The 20978-nt window shown below is 39.0% G+C and overlaps 2 protein-coding genes across 3 annotated transcripts; both read left to right on the plus strand.

Moving 5' to 3' along the window:
• The first annotated feature begins 317 nt into the window (after positions 1-317).
• oga (O-GlcNAcase) lies at positions 318-13848 on the plus strand. 2 transcript variants are annotated; one of them, XM_014968653.2, is made up of 19 exons: positions 318-837; positions 1692-1743; positions 1839-1936; positions 2046-2176; positions 2293-2464; positions 2552-2650; positions 2767-3051; positions 3582-3740; positions 3821-4011; positions 4201-4455; positions 4559-4762; positions 5419-5593; positions 7540-7593; positions 8979-9064; positions 10077-10181; positions 10802-10893; positions 10982-11174; positions 11268-11427; positions 11830-13848. In XM_014968653.2, the coding sequence occupies exons 1-19, from the start codon at positions 672-674 to the stop codon at positions 11964-11966; spliced, it is 2814 nt and encodes a 937-aa protein (XP_014824139.2). In that variant the 5' UTR covers positions 318-671; the 3' UTR covers positions 11967-13848. The 2 variants fall into 2 exon arrangements, with proteins under 2 accessions (XP_014824139.2, XP_014824140.2); XM_014968654.2 differs by lacking the exon at positions 7540-7593.
• A 1115-nt stretch (positions 13849-14963) lies between these two features.
• Positions 14964-17080, plus strand: npm3 (nucleophosmin/nucleoplasmin, 3). The gene is made up of 5 exons (XM_014978885.2): positions 14964-15148; positions 15270-15355; positions 15513-15632; positions 15721-15814; positions 16423-17080. Exons 1-5 carry the CDS (start codon positions 15076-15078, stop codon positions 16533-16535), a joined length of 486 nt encoding a protein of 161 aa, XP_014834371.1. The 5' UTR covers positions 14964-15075; the 3' UTR covers positions 16536-17080.
• The last annotated feature ends 3898 nt before the right edge of the window (positions 17081-20978 follow it).

Consider the following 20978-nt stretch of genomic DNA (forward strand, 5'->3'; position numbering starts at 1 on the left):
TGATACATTTTGAGTAACCCTACTCTCTTATTCAGTCTAGCTTTAGTTTTTGATTAATACAATTAACATTTTTTCCCCATCAACATGTGAGTAACTTATTCCAAAAATATAACAAATTATATATATATATTGTATATCTAAAGCATATATATTTTATCTATCTTTTAAATACAATTATGTAAATATGTAAAAAGAAATGTAGGTCTTCAGTTACAATGGCGTCTGCAGAGAAGGTGCTCTCCTGAAAGCTTTGCTCTGTTTTGTCACCTAGATCCGGTTCTGACTGGTTTGAGCTAGTCTCGTGAGCATGCGCACTCGGTGTAAACAGGAAGAACCAAGGAAAAGTAGGTTAAATTTGATCATAAAGCGAAGAGGATGGTCGGATACAGACGGACGACGGTTTTTCTTACTTTATGAATTTGTCCACATGCATAGTATTCTTTGTGGCCTGATAACAATTTTAGAACATTTTGCAAAAGCAAGTTTTGAATTTTACTGAAGAATATAATCGCCAACACCGTGAGCTTTGCCGACGTTACACGGAGAGTGACGCGGTGTATTTCCTTTGGGGTGCTTGTTTGTGCTAAAAAAAAACCTGCATTTGGTTTGCCGCCTGTTTTTTGTTTTTTTTCCTCCGGATTTTGTGATTGTGTCAAGGAAACCCTTGTACGATGGTTCAAAAAGACAAGACTTTAGACACTCCTCCGTTAGATGTTGAGCCGAGCCCCAGCCCAGTCTCTGGAGAGGCTTGTGTGGAGGCCCCGGGCCCAGTGGCGGACTCCAGCATCGTAGTGGAAACGACGGGCCACAGAAAATTCATTAGTGGTGTAGTTGAAGGTAATGATGACTAAATATAAAAATTCACTCTATATTAAATTGATTTTTTTAAAATTATCTGTAAACAGTGAGAGATTGAACGTAGAAATGCTGCAGTGATAAGATGCTCTTTGTAATTTATCATTATAACAATGATGTGTGCCCGGAGGCAGGTGGATTACATTTTAGCGAGACTGTGAAAGTGACATTAACGTACAGTGTGTTGAATGTTTTTTTTTTCTTTGCTTGCACCAAATGCATCCTCACCATGCAGGGTTTCAGTTCAGTCTGGAAAGCTCTGGAATCTAAATTGATCGCTTATTGAAAAAAAAGAATGGAGTAAAAAAGACAGATATTCCAAATTTAATCATTTATCATCTACAAGATAAAATCGTGATTTATGGGAAATGAGCGATATTGTAGGTCGAGTTGCATTCAGGTTTGCTCCTTTGTCTTTCATTTGGCCCATGAAAGCTTGTAGCCCCCCCTCCCACTCCACAACTCATAAAATGGGGGCATTTGGACAGCTTTTTTTGGCTTTTAGATGATCACAGATCATCTAAAGATTGGTTTTGCCCTGGACCTCTTTTTTTGCCTCTACATTAATTTAGGTAGTCCAGTCCAGACTTATCATTTCAAGATATTATAGATTTGAGAATGCCAAAAGGTTGTAAAATAGTCTAGTTAAATACGATCAAATGGGAATCCAAAATTAGCATGTGTGCATGCAGCTTTAATGTCCTTTCCAGCTATAATTCATATCTGAGGGGTAGGTTCTTTAATATGGCAGCCTTGGAAGTCAAAATATGCTGCTAATGTGACTTGAAATGGAAAGAAGACTGCATTGAAACTCATTATACGTTTTCTCTATGTAGGCTTTTACGGGCGTCCATGGACTATGGAACAGAGAAAAGAGCTGTTCAGAAGGTAATGTGCATTCTTCTAATTAAAGGTGTCAATAAAATAATATCAGGTTATTTTGGATTATGACAATGACTGTTCTACATTACCAAATTACACAGGCAACAGAAGTGGGGGCTGAACACATATCTTTATGCACCCAAAGACGACTACAAGCACAGAATGTTCTGGAGAGAACTGTATTCAGTGGAAGAAGCAGGTGAATATTTTTGACTAAATTTCTCCATAAGATGTGGTGCTTAAGAAACACGAATCATAGTTGTTAATTGTGTGTATTTTTTTTTATTTTTATCTCATCCGTTTTGCAGAACAACTCATGACTTTAGTTAGTGCCGCCAAGGAGCATGGGATAGAGTTTATATATGCCATTTCCCCTGGACTAGACATAACTTTCTCTAATCAGAAAGAGGTTTCTGCACTTAAAAGAAAACTTGATCAGGTATTGAAATATTTTAACACTGGAATAAAACCTTAATCATGGGCACATTCCTAATGTACTACAAATTCACTTCTTTGTTTTTAATTCCCTGCCATCTTTTCTTTCCCCCCGCTCAGGTTACTCATTTTGGCTGCAAATCCTTTGCCTTACTTTTTGACGATATTGACCACAACATGTGCCCTGCTGACAAAGAAGTCTTCAGCTCTTTTGCTCATGCTCAGGTTTCTATAACTAATGAAATCTACCAGTACCTGGGAGAGCCTGAAACCTTCTTGTTTTGCCCCACAGGTACTCCATCTTTCTTCCCAATTTTACACAGTTCTCAATGCCTGTATTGTCATTCATTGAATTATTTTCTTCTTTGCTGAAACGCAGAGTACTGTGGAACATTCTGCTACCCAAGTGTCTCGCAATCCCCCTACCTCCGCACAGTTGGAGAGAAACTCCTGCCTAGCATTGATGTGCTGTGGACAGGTGAGTGTAAAAGTGTCCTTTCATATGAGCCTCATTCCATTGGTTCAGCTAAATCTCATTGGTGTTATAGTTGCGGAATAATATTGACTATTTCTAATATGCTGTACTATCCGCAGGTCCCAAAGTGGTTTCTAAAGACATCCCAGTGGAGTCCATTGAAGAGGTGTCAAAGATCCTGAGAAGAGCCCCTGTTATTTGGGACAATTTTCATGCCAATGACTACGACCAGAAGAGGCTGTTTTTAGGTCCGTACAAGGGCCGCTCCACTGAGCTGATCCCCCGGCTGAAGGGAGTCCTCACCAACCCCAACTGCGAGTTCGAATCCAATTTTGTCGCCATTCACACTTTGGCCACCTGGTACAAGTCTAACATGAACGGGGTTCGCAAAGATGTGGTCATGAGTAAGTATGAGCCAAAGCAGCAATCTCGGCATGAAAAACATTTCACTGAGAGATGCTATGCAGCTTTGAAAAGGTTACATTTCTCTCTATTTTACAAGTTTGGATGAGTGTACAAATGCTTAGAATTTTTCTAGAATTATTCTGAAGTCTGCAAAACAGGATTAGGTAATCCTATTAAATGTGCCAAAGAAAACATGCTAATTTGGACACCTAAGGCCCTGGTAACCGTTGCTCTTAAACAGGTTTGGTTTAGATCCTAAAAATGATTTCTACTTGAGGTATTTTGGAAGTAGAAGAAATTTGCTTTGAATAACCTGAAGTTTGCTTAGGGTCTCCCATTCACCCGCTTTCATTATCTCTCAGACAGGTCCACAGTGGTAGATTCGAAAACATTTTTTGTCTTTTCCTCACACATAGGAATTGTTTTGAAGTTAAATAAAACTTCTGTGCGAACTCTTTACCAATACGAAATTGTGATAATGCAGCATAATAATGCTTGTAAGTTATTAATTTGCGTCTCTCTGGACCAGCTGACGGCGAGGACAGCACTGTGTCCATCCAGATCAAGCTTGAGAACGAAGGCAGCGATGAGGAGCTGGAGACGGACATGCTCTACAGCCCACAGCTCGCTTTAAAGCTCGCACTGACTGAGTGGCTTGCAGAATTCAGTGTGCCTCTCCAATACAACAGTAAGAGCAATCCCAATGAATATTTTAGGCGCCATGTTTTTTAAGTGAAAACCCAGTGGATTAACCCTGTGCTCCTTCAGGCCGACAGGTGCCTCAGAGTGGTGCCAAAAGCACGGCCATTGATGTATCTTCCATGACAGCTCCGTCCCTTTGCTCCTCCACGTCAGTCACTACTGTTTTCCAGCAGCCCATCATGTCCCCTGCAATGCCCCCCCTCCTCCTCGATCCCCTCCCACATGCCCTGGTAAAAACGGCTGAAGAGGTAGAAGAGGTGAGATTTAAATAGTTGTATAGTTAAATCTAACAATTATTCATGTTTAACGATGAACAGAGCTGTTTGTATTATGAAATAATACTGTATCATTTCTCTAACCCTGCACCCGTCTCATTAAAACTGTCTTCAGTTGCTTTTCAAAAAATATATATATATTTATATCTATGATTTACTGTGTCAATGCAGGTGGACGTGGAAAAGAAGGATTCAGATGAGGAGCCGATGGAGATGGTGGTGGAGAAGCTGGACGAGCCAGAGGCAGAAGCCGACCCGGAAGAGAAAGACGTCGCTCCCATCTTGGCTGACAAAATGGCCGAGGACCTGAAGCCCATGGATACAGACAAGGAGAGTCTGGCAGAGTCCAAGTCCCCAGAAGAGTCGATCCAGGAGGATTGTGGGAGTGATATTGCTCCTATGCAGACAGATGATCAACTCAAACAGGTACTAAGATTCTTTATATTTGAAGCTTAAGACAAAAGTATTATAGAATAAACCTCTAAGTTCAGATTTTGCTTTTTTTTTGTGTGTGTTTTTAAATCATCAGGATCTGTATGTGCCCGGCCCCGACGAGAAGCCTCTGTTCACACCAGAGCCTCCGACGCTGGAGGACCTGTGTCTCCTGGCTGAGCTCTTCTACCTGCCTTACGAACACGGACCTAAAGCCACACAGATGTTAAAGGAGTTCAACTGGCTGAGAGCCAACAGCAGCGTCGTCAGCGTCAACTGCAAGAGAAAAGAAAGTGAAAAGGTGAGGCTTTTTCTGAAGAGAGAGACGTCTGTGTGAGAGCTGCGGTGCATTATTAACTAAACAAGCTGGTAATGGAGTTGAAAACAAAATGGCGGATGTGTACTACCCTCAGTGTCCATTGGGTGGTATTGGTGTGATGGTAAACTGGATGCTTGCACAGTGTTGAGCCATTCTTGTTTGTTCAAACGGCTCCCCTCATATGAAGTCACCTGTTACTTTTGTGTAATGACATTTCGTTACAGTGGAAAAACACAGGTATAAACAACAGAACGATGTTCCATCAACCCTTTAATTATTTAAGCTACATTTGAAGACAGATTTCACTCTCATATATTAAACCCAAATCATATATTTTCTGTGGAAAAAGTTGAAACTAGAAATCTTAAGATTTATGCTGTAGTTTTCACAAAATGAATTCAGTACAGTTGAGTTCAAACACACACACAAAAAAAATAAAAAAGACAAGTCTGTTTAATTCATATCCAGATCAAAGCAGGCAGATTGATTCTGTTCATAAAACCTATTGGAAATAAACAGCTGCCTAAGGAAGAGGGGCCAATTAATTGAGCTGCGATTTTACATCCCAGATCGAGCATCAATGAACCCCTTATGCTTAACAACGAGTATTTATTATCTTTCCGGATCTTTACGTTCAGGTGGCTGAATGGCAGCTGCGGGCGGAGAAGTTTCAAGACATGTGCTGCTCCGTCATCCACATGTTCACACGGCTGTCCAACACAGCCAACCGCACCATCCTGTTTGACCTCTACCCCTACATCTGGGACATCAAGAGCATCATGTCTATGGTCAAGTCTTTTGTCCTGTGGCTCGGTACGTATTGAGGAGCTTTGGGGCCTCTTCGTCTTGGCAAAAAAAAAAAAAAAGTAGCTTGGCGTCTAATATGTATACACAAACACATATTTGTTAAAAGAAACTTTCAGAAAATTAGATTTAATGGAGCAAACAGATCAGTTATTGGTTAGGTGCATAGATTTAATAAGTGAGGTTTATTTAAATGTTAAAATTTTAGCATCTTCACAAAACATTTGTTCATGACAATAATCTGAAGTTACTTCTAAGCTATCATAGATCAGTTTTGCACAGACTAAGCAGAATGCATCAAGGAAATTCCTCCTTTTGCACACATGTTGATTGCTTTCTGTAATTTACATGTTTTTACGTCAGACTGAATGCCGCTTGCACTGCTAGCAGCCTCGCTGTTTATCCAACAAAAAGGTCCAACATTTCCGATATCCAGCATAGATAATACCACTCCAGGGTTACTGCTGCTTGCTGTGTGTCCAGTACCATCACTGCTACATTCCCACTCAGACACACTTGCCTCCATTTCTGTCTGTGGGGACGGGCATAGGGGAAATCCCTATCTCCCCCCCTCCGCCTTGTTTCATGCCCTGGCGCGCACGCGAGCTTGGAGAGCAAGTTGACTGACTCATTGTTGAAGGCCATTCTGGTGCATAGAGAAAAATAAACTCAAACATATCTGAAGTGTTTTAGCTGAAAGTATTTGAAACATTGCTGAAAATATTTTTGCAAAATTGCCTCAGAGACGAGGCCGCTAGTTGGATGATGATTGTCACCTGATTTGTTACCGCAGTCTGTATTAGGCATGGGCCGGTATGAGATGCTCGCAGTAAAAATACTGAAACTTGCATTAAAATGCAGAAAATCAATAATCAGTCCTCCCAAAAAAAAAAAAAAAGTAACCTATTGTTAGAATATCTGTAAAATCAGAACACCAGCTAAAAGTAGTATAATGTAGATGTTTACTAAGCTGAAATGTATGGGTTTTTTTTGATTTGTGGAATAGCACAAGTACAACACAAATTAGCTATATAATTAATAATCTGCTTGGGTGGAGAAGAAATGCTGCTTGTAGCTTGCCAAATGTAGTTCTTAATCAGTGGCATTTTAATGAAAGAGATGTGGTCCTCCTTTAGTTGAACATCACTGTCCACGCTTTTTTTTTTTTTTTTTTTTTTTTTAATTAGAAATATTTCCAAGCAGATGGATTTTGTCTTTCCTGTAAATGAGCGAGAGGTTTTGTAGTTCTCTAGCCCAGCTGGTGATATCAGGAATAGATGGGGGAGGGTCAGCACTGCATTGCTCTGGGAGAAATCTGAGTATACAGGCTATAATTTTTCACAGCATTGAAATGCCGTCGTAGCAACAAACCGCCTCATGCCTGATCTTTATTGTCTACCCTTAAAAGAAAGGAGGTGGTCTCCTCTTCGCACTTGTGTGCGCTTAAACACTGGATACAGTTTGAGTGGCGTCCACTATTGGAACGATGTCTCATTCTTTCAGAGTTGCATTGATTACCCTGAAGCACCAGCATGGCCTGTAGGTTACTTCCTGTAACCCAGTTTCATTCACAGGTTTCTTCCCCGTTCAGCTACTTTGTAAAGCTGGGATCTCGGCCAACAGAACACAGCAGGCAGCAAAACCTGCTCTGGAAAAAGGCTCCACTTCACGCGTTACACGTCTGACTTTACCTAAAATGGACATATTTTTCCATAAGCCAGAGACGCTGAGAAAATCGGTCTCCGTATTTTAATTACATTTTTATCTGCTGCCGTGTTGCGCAGTTTCTTAACGCTGTTTGTTTGTGACCATACACAAGTTGTCTCATCAGTTCACATGAATTTCCCTTGATTAAAGCCTTGCAGCCGGCACTTAGTCGCAATCTCCCTAAATGTTGTACTAAGAACACCTACTAATAACTATTTTCTACTGTTTTCTCCCTTCACTATGTACAGATGGAAGAATCCACAGTACAAGTTTCTACTGCTATTGGATCGACAGTGGCCGATGTATGCACAATGCAGGCGTTGTCTCTTTCCTTTGTTCATGTTTGAATTTGATCCATGTAATTAAAAAAAAAAAAAAAAAATTTCTCAAACCAAATTTATGTAAAACGATTGAATTGGAGGAAAGGAAACAACCCTCCGGATGAAGTCACATCCTGCGCAGCGATTTTAAAGCTTGAATTCCAGTGGTTAACTTCAAAAATTTCTCTCTTTAGCGGCATCTTCCTAACTTGTTTTTTGTTTCTGTCAGTAGGCCTAAATAAACTCTCAGACCAGCCTGATGCACCTGCCCAGAGGAACTTGAGTTTTGGCCTCAACATCAAATGCATAAGCTCACATCCACAGCAGCTGGATTAAAAACAAGCAGTCACTCCTGCTTCTTGTTTACATCCAGCTGATCCAGGTGGAGGTAAATCCACAGAGATTGAGCTTTATTTTATTTTATTTTTTTCTTAAACATAAATAAGTAATGTTCAGTTCAGAGTTCCTTCTTGCGGGTGCATCTGCATGCTGTGCTGTCAGCTCTTCCCAGGACATTGTTTTGATCAGTGTGAGGTTCACGTGTAAAGCAGGGTTAGGCGTCCTGCACGCGCGCTGCATTTGGCTGGTCACATGACAGGGCTTCTTGTCAACCAGGTTCAGACTTCATTAGCTGCCGTTTTATTCAGTCTGTCAAAGAGCCGTGCGTGCTTTAGACATACGTTTTCTCTACTGTGTTTTGACCTCGTAGTTATTTTTTATCTTTATCGTCTTCTCTTTTTTTTTTCCTCTTTTTTTTTTTTGACTGAGTTGTTTTATCTGTGGCTTTTAATATCAAACTGAGAGGCCCTTTAAGTCAGGGAGTGTGCTGACTCCAGTCTTCCTGGTTTTTAATGACTCGTGCTCCCCCCGCCCCCAGTCATGTGACAAGGCAGATAAAATGAGAATGTGACTTCACACGGGGTGCTAAGATCAGTGGGGTGATGGCAGCTAAAGCTTTCTGTTGTGAGCCTTGGACAGAATAGTTTATCCCACTGTTGGTCAGCATTGTTCCATCAGCAGGAGGAGTACCTTTCCTTTTCACACAACAAAGGTTGGAGGAGATTAAGAAAATGAGCAGATAACCTGCAGACTGAGATTTATAGCTGGTTAATTTTATTGCCAAACACATAATCTTGCATTTGAGTTTTCACCATAATTCCACAAACATGAGATTTAGATGCCTGAACCCCATCACGTCATTGAAGTATTTTTATGCACCACTAATTTATTCCATTTTATGTTTTAATGATTAAAAAAAAATAATAATAATTTATATTACATATTACCCCCTTCATTCCCCACTCCTTTCATCTGTATCAGAGCCCCATCCTGTGGTAACAATGTCCGCTTGGCTCTGCTCCTAACAGGGTGTCGTAGTCAGTCCTCAGCACAATTCCCTAAAGGAGAACAAGAGTCCTGGGCCTTTAGGGGAGGTCTAGCAGGAGAGTTCCAGGTATCTAATGCACCGAAATAATGGCAATAAAAAAAAAAAACAGTGCTGTGGAAGACGATGGTAAATGTGCGCAGGTATGATGAGGTTTGGTCTGTCAAAGGTGAGCTGAATGTAACAAACTAATCCTGTAACATCCAGGTTTTTGACTTTGGAGTGTTGTCAGACTCTACGGGTGGAAGGGCAATTTTTCCCCCGTTTTCATAAAAGAACCTAAAGCTGTTAAAAATTTTTTTGACGTGGCGTTTTCTGGTTGACGTCTCTTAGTTTCTTTCAGCAGCTGCCAAAGGAGATGCTGTTTTTCCCTGGCGCAAGCGGCGCAAGCGAGCATGGCTAGGTTTTATTTTCATGACATGACGTTTCTTTGCAGGAAAGCACAGCGCAAAAAAAAAATTATAGATAAAAAAACACCCCTGTGTTTGCAAGCGCACGCGCAAAAAGCATCGCAGCGCAAGCGAGTACGCAAGCGTCTGTGCAAAGGGAGAACTCCAAGATTAAACACACCAGCCTCCTCTCTAAAACACCACTTCCATTTGGTATGCCGTCGAGCAAAAGGACTCTTATTTGATTTCCACCCCTCTGGTATTTTTTTCTTGGAGTTCTCCGTATTTCTGCGCCAGCATCATTATTTTTCTCAACAGGAGGGCCCTGCGCAAGCGTAATATTGCGATGCCTTACCAAAGGGAAAGGAGCATCTCCTTCAGCCAGTAAAGCCTTAGTCAGACCAAAACGAAACCCTCACTTCACTGTGTTTGCAAACACTTGTGTTTTTCTCTGCGCCAAGGAAAAAGTTAGAAAAAAAAAAAGTGGTGTTTGCTCTAGTTGTCCACTGTCAGACCAACAAGGAACTCTGGGTCATTGATTAATCTTAACTTTCAAAGTCCTTCGCTGTCTTTTACGGTACGTTTTGGGCTGACAGTGGCACGACTTGGCAAATGCACAGTTAGGCAGTCAGCCGAAGCAACAGACTGCCTGTTCTCTGTTAGACTGAACCTCTTTGTTTTGATACCCACAGAGATTGTTGCCAATAGATGGGGCAAACGATCTTTTCTACCAGCCTCCACCTTCTTTGCCAACCTCCAAAATCTATACCATAAGGCCCTACTATCCCAAAGACGAGGTAATGTCCCTTTGATTGAAGCCGTACTTTGGTGTGCCACATTTCTGTAGCGATTTGCTCAGCAATCTGTAAGCTACTGCTGTACTGGTGAAATGGGAACGATTGGTCAAAACTAATCAATTGTTGGAAAAAAAAATATTTAACAGATGACTTCAGGGTGCCGAACAGTTTGGAAAACGGTGGAATTTGATTTCCTTATTTTTACAGCTAATTGATTATTGGAATAATAACTAGTTTAGTAATCAAATAATCATTAACTGGAGCATTCAGACTCTAAAACATGCCATTGACTGGAAGAACAACACCCTCAGAGCAGTCATTAAGACAAAACTGTACAAAAAATACTTTGCTTTAGACGATAATATGTTTATTTTATTTAAAAGGCACATTGTTTCAATGCATTTCTAATATTGCATAAAATAAACTTAAGCGGTCTAATGAAAAAACTGCAGAATGTGCCAACAAACGGCAATCAGATGACTAATCGAGCTAATTACTCAGTCATCGGAATAATAGCTTGAATAAAGATTACTGAAATAATCGTTAGCTTGAGTAGCAATTAGCCGGCTTCCTCTGAGAGCGTAAAACTTCAGTGATCGCTGTGTCTGCTTCTCTTTCAGACTGCGGTTTATAAAATCTGTAAGGAAATGTACTGCGAAGGGATGGAAGATGAGCCATTCGCTGAGGGGGAACCGGACCTCATTGGGGACAGGTAAAACATCAAGACGAAAGTTTTCATCAACTCCTTGACTGACACCTACAGTCAAGTAGTTGTGAGTGACCAAGCATTTTGACTGCAGGCTAGTTGGAGGACTGCTGACGGTGAGCTCAGACTATGGGTTCGTGCTGGAAGATGACGAGGGGATCTGCGGTTACGCTCTTGGCACCGTAGATGTGAAGCCTTTCATCAAGAAGTGCAAGTTGAGCTGGATTCCCTTCATGCAGGAGAAATACCACAAACCAGACTGTGAAAAGGATCTTTCTGAGGCCGAGGTACGATCTCGCTTCGTCTGGATTGGCATCCTGCAGCACAGTGTCTCCTGTTATTGACTATATTGCGTGGTGGTCTATTTTTCATTTCTGCAGAAGATGATTCTGAGTTTTCATGAGGAGGAGGAGGGTCTACCGGACTCTTTCCTGTCCAATTTCCCATCTCTCATCAAGGTGGACATTCATGCCAAAGTCACTGACCCCAGTGTGGCCAAAAGCATGATGGGATGTCTGTTGTCTTCTCTTAAGGCCAATGGTAAGTAGCAGCTATCCCAAAGGTTGGCCTGCCTTTATGTTTTTCAGTGTAGTGTAAGAATTCACAGGGTCAAAATGAGCAGCACGTGTGTTGAGTTATGTTATGTCTGTAATTATAAAACTTCATTTTAGGCCAAATAGCTCAAGTTCAGCCACTCAGTCTGATTCAGTTTCAGGCTCAAGGTGGGCAGAGTTGGTAGAGACGTTCCCCAAAATCACTTTGGTTCTACAAAATACTGACTCAGACTGGTTGAATACAAATCCATGCCACACTTTTAATATTTTTTGAAAACCATAATTTCTTCCACTTCGCTTACTTATCTTTGATCTGTTTAAATACATTTCTATAAGAATACATCAAACTCTGTGGTCGTCACGATTAGTTTTTTCTTCTTCCTCTTAGGTTCCCAAGGTGCTTTCTGTAAAGTTCGTCAGACTGATAAACGAATGTTGGAGTTCTACAGCAAGCTGGGATGTTTTGAAGTGGCCAAAATGGACGGCTTTCCCAAAGACGTCATCATTATGGGACGCAGCCTTTGAAGAAACGCACGGCGACAGAGCGAGATCGAGTCAACACACCTTAAGCGTTTTTGGTACCTTCATGTTGGATAAAACTTTCGTTATTTTTATACTGCCATTAAATTCAGGCTCACCCCAGGATGTGCTGTGATTTTTGGATTTTTGTGTAAAACGAGCACAAGAATCGCACAGAGAAACCATGATCCGCCCTTAATGGGTGTAGCTGGATTTGGCAGATCAAGAGCTGAAACATCCAATAAGAGGTCTCTAGTCACTCCCAGGTAGTAACATCAAGCGTTTCCCCTAGGATTGTTCTTGTAGGACCCCAAGACTTGCCACTGCATCCATCCCTCCATTCATCATCCCTCTGAAAAAGGAGATGACCGTGAACAGCTGCAGCTATGAGGAAAAAGGTGGCTCCTAACTTGGGCTGTCGTACAACCTTCAGCCTGCTGTTTTCAGCCTATTTTTTGTAATTACACAATAAAGAAGGTAGTTGGACGTCAAACGGGAAAAGAGGTGCTAAAAGAATGTTTTGTGTTAATTATTTTTTCTACATGATACACTGGGAGATGAAAACCTGAACATCAAAGAAAGTGTTGATGGAAATTAGCCAAGGGGTTCTTTGTATTTTTGCTCAAGTAGCTGTTAACATTTGCTAAGCGATAGAAAAGCTTCTACATGTTTACAGTTTGCTACTTTTTTGTTGTTTTTCTTTGCATCACTCCCCTCCAGCAATTACTCATTAGATCTTTGCATTTGATTATTCATATAATTTTAAAGTTTGTAGCATCTTCTGGGGCTTGCTTTCCATTATTTTTCTCAGATTTTTTTTTTTTTTGTACATTTAATTTGCTGATGCTTTTCTAGAGATTATTAAGCTGTGTGCATTGAGTTTCTTCCTAATTGCAGTAGAATATCTACTTGATTACGCCCTTTTTTTTTTTTTTTTTTGAAAGAAATTAAAATGCATCATTGGGACCAAAATATTTTAAGTTTTAGTAGCCTTTGGGTTTAGGTGCATTGGTTAAAAATACTTCATTTCTACTGTAGTTAAGCTGTTTGTTGTACACTTTAAGTTATTTAATCAGTGCTTTACATTAACCTCTGATTTCTCACACTTTCATTCAAATGAATGTCTTCTCAGACGAGCCTCTGTTGGTGGTTCCACATGTTTCAGCTGCAGCTTTAAGACTCTGTAGCTAAATTACCGTCGGCCTTTTTCTTGCCTGTATGTTGATCGTTTCCTGTTCCGACTCATTTCCATTTGTTTCTGCAAATGTATATTTTTTCATTTTCCTTTTTAGTGAAGCACTTTGGCTAATAACAGGCGAGCTCTGTTGGTTAAATGAAGATCAGCGGTTGCTGTCCCGTAGCTGCCTGTCAATGTGACGTTTCCAATCTGTACATTCGTAACGTGCATGAGGTGTGTTCGGTTTGCTGTGGCTGACATTGGTTACAGTCGCCTCCATAAAGGAAGAAGCATGCCACTTTGAACTACATCCATAAAAGTGTTGTGCTTAGATGGTTTGTAAATATCATTTGTGAAGTATAAAAATGTTTTTGTATATTATTTTTGAAGATTGCTTCCATTCTGTTTTAGTGGAAAGAAAGCAGAGTGTTAACCCCTTGTTAGACAGAGCCGTCCCACTGGTCAACAAGGAATGAAACTAGCTAACCTGCTCTCCTCCAAATGAAGTTGGTTTTTAGTTTCTTGACTCTTCCAAGAGGATATTTTACAGTTTGATGCTTGTGATTTTTTTTTTTTTTTTTTGCCAGCTGCAGAAATCCCTCAGACCAGATGGTTCAGGTTTGGGGATGGGAGTCATTAAAGTGACTGTTTATTTCTGTACAAATTTTTATGTAAGATAACATTACACTAATAAATCATATAAAGATCCTGGTCTGTGTCTTTGTTTCACTATTTTTTTTTAATCATCAATCTATCATCTCGAAACTGAAAGGGTGATCAGAGATGCTTAGTTTTACGTATTTTGTAGCTACATTTAGTCTTTTTTTTTTAGTATCTTATTTGTGATTTGTGGTTAAAGATTGCATGTTTATATTCTGAAAACATTGCAACAAAATAAAACTTAAGTAAATTTTTTTATAAAGATGTATTTTAATATAAAGTTTGTTTTGTTTTTTTAAAAAGATTGAGGTAATCAATATTTTGGTTTTCTTTTATTTCTAATTTTTAACTAAATTGTGATGAAAATCCTAATCTGAACAGAAGTGTGATAACCAAATTATATTTTAAGGGATTAAATTCCAATTTTACAACCCCAAAACTTAGGTTTGTGTTGTAAGGAATTACAATATTTAATACCGCCTGGAATAGTTGTATGTTTTATTTTTATATTGATAATTTTGATTAGAAAGCAATCTAACTTTTTTTCAGATATTCTCTTTTCTCTTTTTTAGTTTTTCTTTTTCAAAAGGCTGAGAAACTATTTTTGTTTGAATGTATTATTTTCTGACTTAGATTTTAGGGTCTGATATTAGAAAATGCAGCAATAAAACCTTATTGTGGTGTGCCCTCAAAAAGAGATTAGTATATCTACTTCGAGTGTACAAATTATATTCTTGGAATTTGCATTTGTTTTCCAAAAATTGCGAGGAAATTGTTATTTAAATGTACTGAATTAAAATGAATCAGATTTTGGCGCTTGACACCAAGCTTACTTAACGATACGTTACTAATTTCAGAAAAGTGGCAACAAAATTGATTTCTAGGAATTTTAAGCACTGTCCTGAACATTATTATTATTATTATCGTTATTATTATTATTATTATTTATTTATTTACTATTGTTACGGTTATACTATATGCCCCCAGTAATTTCCGCTGTTTTGTTTTCCAAAGAGCTTTTGCTCATATATATTTCACTTTCGAAAATAAATCAAAAAGAAAAGCGGAATAAATATACATCAGAAAGAAAATGCACTAGCGAGTGATTTTATTTCCTTGACGGTGATTGGTCAAGAGGACCAAAACAAAAATCTGATCAGCTGGCGCATAAATATGACGTACCTCTTTCGCCCTTGCTTTGCGACGCTCTCCTTTTCACAGAGCGTTGGTTTATCTTAAAAATTTAGGATTTAAGACAACTTTTGACGCTTCTACAAAATGTCTTCCACTGAAGAGGAATCCTCGGTCCTTCAAAGCACCACAGAGCCAAAGTTGGAGAGCTTTTTGTTCAGTAAGGATAGTTTAATCAGTTTCAAATGTTGCTCTGACGGCGCACACGTGGATTTTTGAATGCTATGATGTCTCGTGTTATGCTGCTGTATATAAATTTCATGGTTTTATTTTAATTCCAGCCTGCGAGCTGTCTTCTAAAGTACCCTTCTACACTTTCCAAGGAGATGAAGAAGAGGATCTCGAACACTTTCTGGAACTTAGAACCGTATGTTCAGTTTTTACTGTAATCTTTTATACCCACGTCACGTCTGTCGAGGTCTTTGGCCTCGATGTTGCAACTTTACAAACCCATTAGTAGATTATTTTTTTTAAACTTAGATTTGTGTTGCAGAAATGCAGATAGATAACTATTATTTCCTCAGATTTGCCTTGGTGAGGGAGCCAAGGAGGAGAGCAACGTGGTGGAGGTAATAGCCATTAACCACCTGGGAAAGAAAATCTCAGTACCCATAGCCAACCTTCACATCAAGTGTCTGCCCATGGTAAGTTAATCACATAGTCAAACATTCTAAAGATGAAGCTGTCCTGAAGTTGACTTACTTTTTTTGTTTCTTACTACATTTTTTTTAGGTGAGTCTGGGAGAGTTTGAGCTGAAAGCCCCAGTGACTCTACGACTCAAAGCTGGAACAGGACCAGTTTCTGTCAGCGGCCTGCACCTTATCGGTAACTTTTACTCTGATACAGTCTGCTTACTGAAACCATTCACACACTTTGGAGACTTTCACATTTTGTCAAGTTACAAACACAAATATGAATGTGCTGAATTGGGATTTTATATGCTGTTTGGACAAATGCAAAGCAAGACATAATTTTAAAGGTCACATGGTTTTAAGTTTTTTTTTTCTTTCTTTTTTTTTATTCTAAAGAGGGACATTTTCCCCACGTTCTTCCTCCGTTAGATTTAGTTCCAGGCTTTGACTAGGCCATTTGAACACTGCTAAGCCATTCCATTTCAACTTTGACTTTATCCTACTGAAAGGTGAAACTCCACCCAGGTCCAAAGTCTTTCAGAGCCTTCTTAACTTGGTCCATTCGCCCCATCAACTCTCACCAGTTAAAACAATTCCCACCACCGATGGTGTTTGAGTGATTTGCGGTGTTTTAGTTTTCACCCTATGTTGGGTTAGGGCTAGAACTATGTACTATTTACTTGAAATTCACTCAAATACACAGAGAGCCAACGTAGCTGGAAATGGATTCGCTTGAGAAAATGATAGTAATACTGGTTGGTTCATTATTAAATTCTGATCATGTCTACCTTTCTTTCTCAGTCCCACAGAATGAAGACTCCGATGAGGAGGAAGACTCCGATGAGGAGAAAGAGGATGTTGAGGAAGAAGAGCTTCCTGCTATCAAACCAGCAAAGAAGAAGAAGAACCAGTAGACAAAGAGGACACTTAAATGGCTGTCGATGTGAGAAGTGATCAGGTTGTTTTTGTACCAGATGGACAGATTTTACACCCTCTTCCACACAGCTGCGTGAAAGCTCAGCGCGGTGGCAGCTAAACACGGCGTTAAAATGATTGGAAAAGACAGTTATTTGAATAAGAAGCGTTTTTTGATATCAAAATATCCACTTTTTTCTTTTTTACTGTGTATATAGTGACATTCCTATTGTAGTAAATTTCACTGTACTATCACTGGTGGGAGGAAAAAAAAGAAAACACGCCTGTTGCCACCAGCCAATGCTAATGTCATTTATAACATTGCGTTTGTCCTGCTCAAGGAGAAACGTTCTGAATGAAACAGGTGATTTATATGCAGTTCAATAAATGTTTGACAATTATCTTCAATGTTGAAAATAAGTTTTGCTCAGAATTTTGCATACACTCTCAGGAATGCATCAGTTCTGCGCTTTTTGTGATTTTATCTAAGTAGTTTTCATTTCAGGCTGGTTTAATATACAACTATAATAAATTTCACAGCTTATTTTACTGTGGATTTTCTTAAATCATACAGATGCATCTCAGATTAGAATATTATTGAAAAGTACATTATTTAAGTAACTCAACTTGTATGCAAGCATACATTGCACTGTTTTCAAGCCTTTATTTCCGTTATGATTTTCTGCTTGCAGCTAATGAAATAATTTAATATTGGAATATAACACTGGTCCAATAAACATTTTCAATATAGATATGGGCATAATGGGGAAAAATATGTCGGGTCCTGTTTAAAACTTATTTCACGTCAGATTTTATGACCCGTAGAGGGAAGTGTTTTGGAGTAAAATATGCGCTTCAAACCCAGAGCAAAAGTAAAATACTGGCTGAACCTGATGAGTCATTTACAGGCACATGAATCCTGTATAAACACGGGCTGGAAAACCCAATCAGAGACGAAGAAGCTGTTACTGCAAATGTAAAATAAAAAATAAAAAGGTTATAGTGTGCATAATGCATTAAGACCTTAATTTGTAATGTGATAAAACTAAAATTGACCATAATGACTTTTGTTGCATATAGAGGGTAAAAAAAGGTAAATGGTGTCTAGGCTCAAGGATACAATCTCAACTGAGAAGTTGCGTTATAACGCCACCTCTGGATGGAGCCCAGTTTTAATGGCTTGCTTGTACTATAAGATCCCTTTTTATTCTCTGTAATCCAGGGGTGTCTAAACTTTTGTCATTTTATCAATTTTTTTTTACCCTAATTAAAAACAAAATATCTCCATCTACACCAACCGTGACACTCTTTCTATAATGTTTCTGCTAACTGACTTTATTTAAAGTCAAACGAACAAATGTCAGGAAAATTCAACTAAGGATTCGTATGTGATGTGTACACATCCATTTTACATTATATGTAGTAAAAGTAGTTGCTTTTTTAGTCTAATGGTCTCTACACATTTGTGATCCACGGTAGGTTTTTCTTTCATTACACATTTGCTGTTATAACAGGCCAGCCCTCATCAACTAGCATGATTTTGGCCTTACAGCAGGATTTACCGAAGAATCGATATGAATTTCACATTTTAAAGAGACCTATGATGTAGCCATATGTTCAGACTTCTCACAATTATAAACACAAAAGCGTATTGAAAATACCAGAAAAGCAGCCGAAGCAGAGCTGAGGAAAAGATAGATGGATAAGCTCAGAAATGTCCTCTAAACACTGACTGCAGGCTGCCTGCAAACCACCAACAACAATGAATAACTTAGAAGCAATGTCCGTTAAAGCTTTATGAAGGCAGATGGGGGTTATATCCTGTTACGGTGAATCATCTACATACATATTCTCAACTGTACAAACAGCCTTGCAGGAAGACACGGCCTGTGGTGGGAAGCTATGCTGTGTTGTTTAATGAGCTCACCTGCAGATAGAAGCAGCTGTTCTGGTTTGTCTCGGCGGGTTTTGTTGAAGGGATCTTCTGTGTGCTTGAAATACAAAGAGAACTGAGTTTCTTTGTTCCACATCCTGATCTGTTCAAACTGTTTAAGACATTACAGCTGTTTAATGAGGGTTTGTTTTTCTTCTTTTTCTAGGATTTGATATTAAATTGTCAAAGTCAATGGAAGTTACATGTAAGCTGCCCCGCATAACTCACATGATCGTCCATGACGCCCAGGCATCTCAGGAGGAACATTCATTTAGTTCACAAATTCAATAAACTGAAACTCCTATGCAGTAGAATAGAGATTATTACACACAGGAAGCATTTATTAATGTTTGATGATTGCAGCATACAGCTAATGAAAACCCAAAGTTCAGAATATGAGAATATAACATGAGACGAGTAAAAAAAAAAAAAAAAAAAAAGCATTGCTTCTACAGAAATATAAAGTTATTGTATTCACAACCATGGGGTAAGACTGTTAACCTAACAGTTCTCCAGCAGACCCTCACTGACACACACCACAAGGAAGGTAAGCCATAAAAGGTCCTAACTAAAGCAGCTAGCTGTGCAGAGTGTTATATCCAAGCATATTATTAGAAAGTTGAGCATGCCGCACATAATCGAAGTTGCCTGAAGTCCATTATGAAGGTTCCCCAGAGAGAGGCATGTCGTATTCTGGTGACAGTCCGTTGTCCAGCGTCAGAGCAGCCACCTACCAGGAAACATTAGAGCCCTTCGTGCTTCCCTCTGCTGACAAGCATTACGGAGATGTTACATTTAGTTTTGCAGCAGGGCTTGGTGGCTCCCCATTCTGACTAAATTAGTGATATCTGCTTTGATGACTTCAGTATTGTTTCTGGGTTTAACCAGCATAAAACTCAGCTGACTTGAACCCCGCAGAGAACCTGTGAAATATGGACAAGAGGAAAATAAGAGACTCCCAAACCCACAATTCAAACAACAAATATGCAGCACATGCAGAGGCTTGTTAGTGGGATAACTTTTCTCTGATACAAGTCACCCTTTTATTGCTCTTAAGAAATATTCACATTTCTGAATAGCTGGGTCAGATTTAAGCCATAATCATCGAATTTAACTGAAACAAACACTTCAATACAGCATGAGCTGCCCTTTCTGACTCGAAATTCTTAACTTTCACTGGTATTTTTTATTTTTTTTATTTTTATTTTTTGTTATTTGTTGGTATTTTAAAGAATCACCCAGAGTTTAATTGTGAATGTTGACGGACAGGACGCAGCAGTGGGAAAATGTATCCTGACTCAGTCCTGCTTCCGGTGCGGCCATGGTGGGTGATGCCCCCTAATGACAACTGTCTGTAAACAACACCGCCATCCCTCCTGTCAGCCAATCACAGGGCACCAACGTCATGTGACAGGTGGGAAATCAATGTATTACAATCTTCCAGTTAATGTCACCTTCACAGAGAGCAGGTGCTGCTGCTTCTTATTTTCTGAGTCATAAACCACATCGGGCCGCTGCACAGAAGGCTGAGGGAGCGTTTTGGGAACATTTGCACCAATTTTATTAGGCATAAGGATTTTATGGTCCAGTGCTGCGCCCCCCGCTTTCGTGTAGGTTAAATGTGTGTCCAGAGGAGTGTTTGGTCCTGTGACACAGAGTGCTTAGTAAAATAGTTGAAACAAAACAAAAAAAAATTGTTATTCCATATGAATGTTTTGGCAAATTTTAGTGTGAAATTTATTGTAAATGGGTCAAAGAAAGTGATTTTTATATATATATTTTTTTTAAATCATGATGGGGTTTGGTTTTCAACTGTCTGTATTTTGATAATTTTCTTATTTATTTCGGCTTAGATCTTGTTTTTCTTGTTCATTACTACACATTACAGTTGCTTTGCACTTCGTATTCCTTGTGCATCTCTTCATTTTATTTTTCACCGTAATTATGGTTGAGAAAATCTTTGCAACATGACAGCTCTCCTTTCTGTACAAACTCTTAAATTAAAAAATGTGAGTGGTCCTTTAATAACTATTAAACAACAATTATTATAATCATTATTACTATCCTTTTTCTTGTTTAAAGAAATGATAAGACATACCATTTTCATTTGTTTATTTCTGTTACTGTTGCTTTGCAGATATCAACAAAACAATAAATTGTTGCCCAGTAAAATGCTCTTTTTTTCTTGAAGTGTTTGCAGAAACAGTAGAAACCTGAATGGAAGTAAAAAAATCAACAAAAAAAACATTCAGATATTGAAGTTTGCATTGTAACCCCCCTTCAATCTTCACAAATGGAGACTTATTTATTATTTAATGAGAGGAGTTTAAACTGAGACATTGAGGGGCATAAAACTCCCTGATTATTTTTAATTTAATTTTAAGTCTTTCTGGTAACCATCCATGTCTGCATGTCTGAACACTGGAAAGTCCAAGTGTATACAAATACAAAAGTCAAAACATTTTTTTCCTGCCAGACGTTGCTCTTTCAATTCCTTAAATATAACTTT

This window comes from Poecilia mexicana, unplaced genomic scaffold, assembly GCF_051168715.1.
Source record: "Poecilia mexicana isolate PSO_F unplaced genomic scaffold, ASM5116871v1 scaffold_15, whole genome shotgun sequence".
NCBI lineage: Eukaryota > Metazoa > Chordata > Actinopteri > Cyprinodontiformes > Poeciliidae > Poecilia > Poecilia mexicana.

Bases quoted from the DNA above. Each gene is read 5' to 3' on its own strand.
- oga (XM_014968653.2), top strand. From the start codon at position 672: ATGGTTCAAAAAGACAAGACTTTAGACACTCCTCCGTTAGATGTTGAG. The intron at 838-1,691 runs GTAATGATGACT...TTCTCTATGTAG, and splicing joins CATTAGTGGTGTAGTTGAAG to GCTTTTACGGGCGTCCATGG. The intron at 1,937-2,045 runs GTGAATATTTTT...TCCGTTTTGCAG, and splicing joins GTATTCAGTGGAAGAAGCAG to AACAACTCATGACTTTAGTT.
- npm3 (XM_014978885.2), top strand. From the start codon at position 15,076: ATGTCTTCCACTGAAGAGGAATCCTCGGTCCTTCAAAGCACCACAGAG. The intron at 15,149-15,269 runs GTAAGGATAGTT...TTTTAATTCCAG, and splicing joins GTTGGAGAGCTTTTTGTTCA to CCTGCGAGCTGTCTTCTAAA. The intron at 15,633-15,720 runs GTAAGTTAATCA...CATTTTTTTTAG, and splicing joins ACATCAAGTGTCTGCCCATG to GTGAGTCTGGGAGAGTTTGA.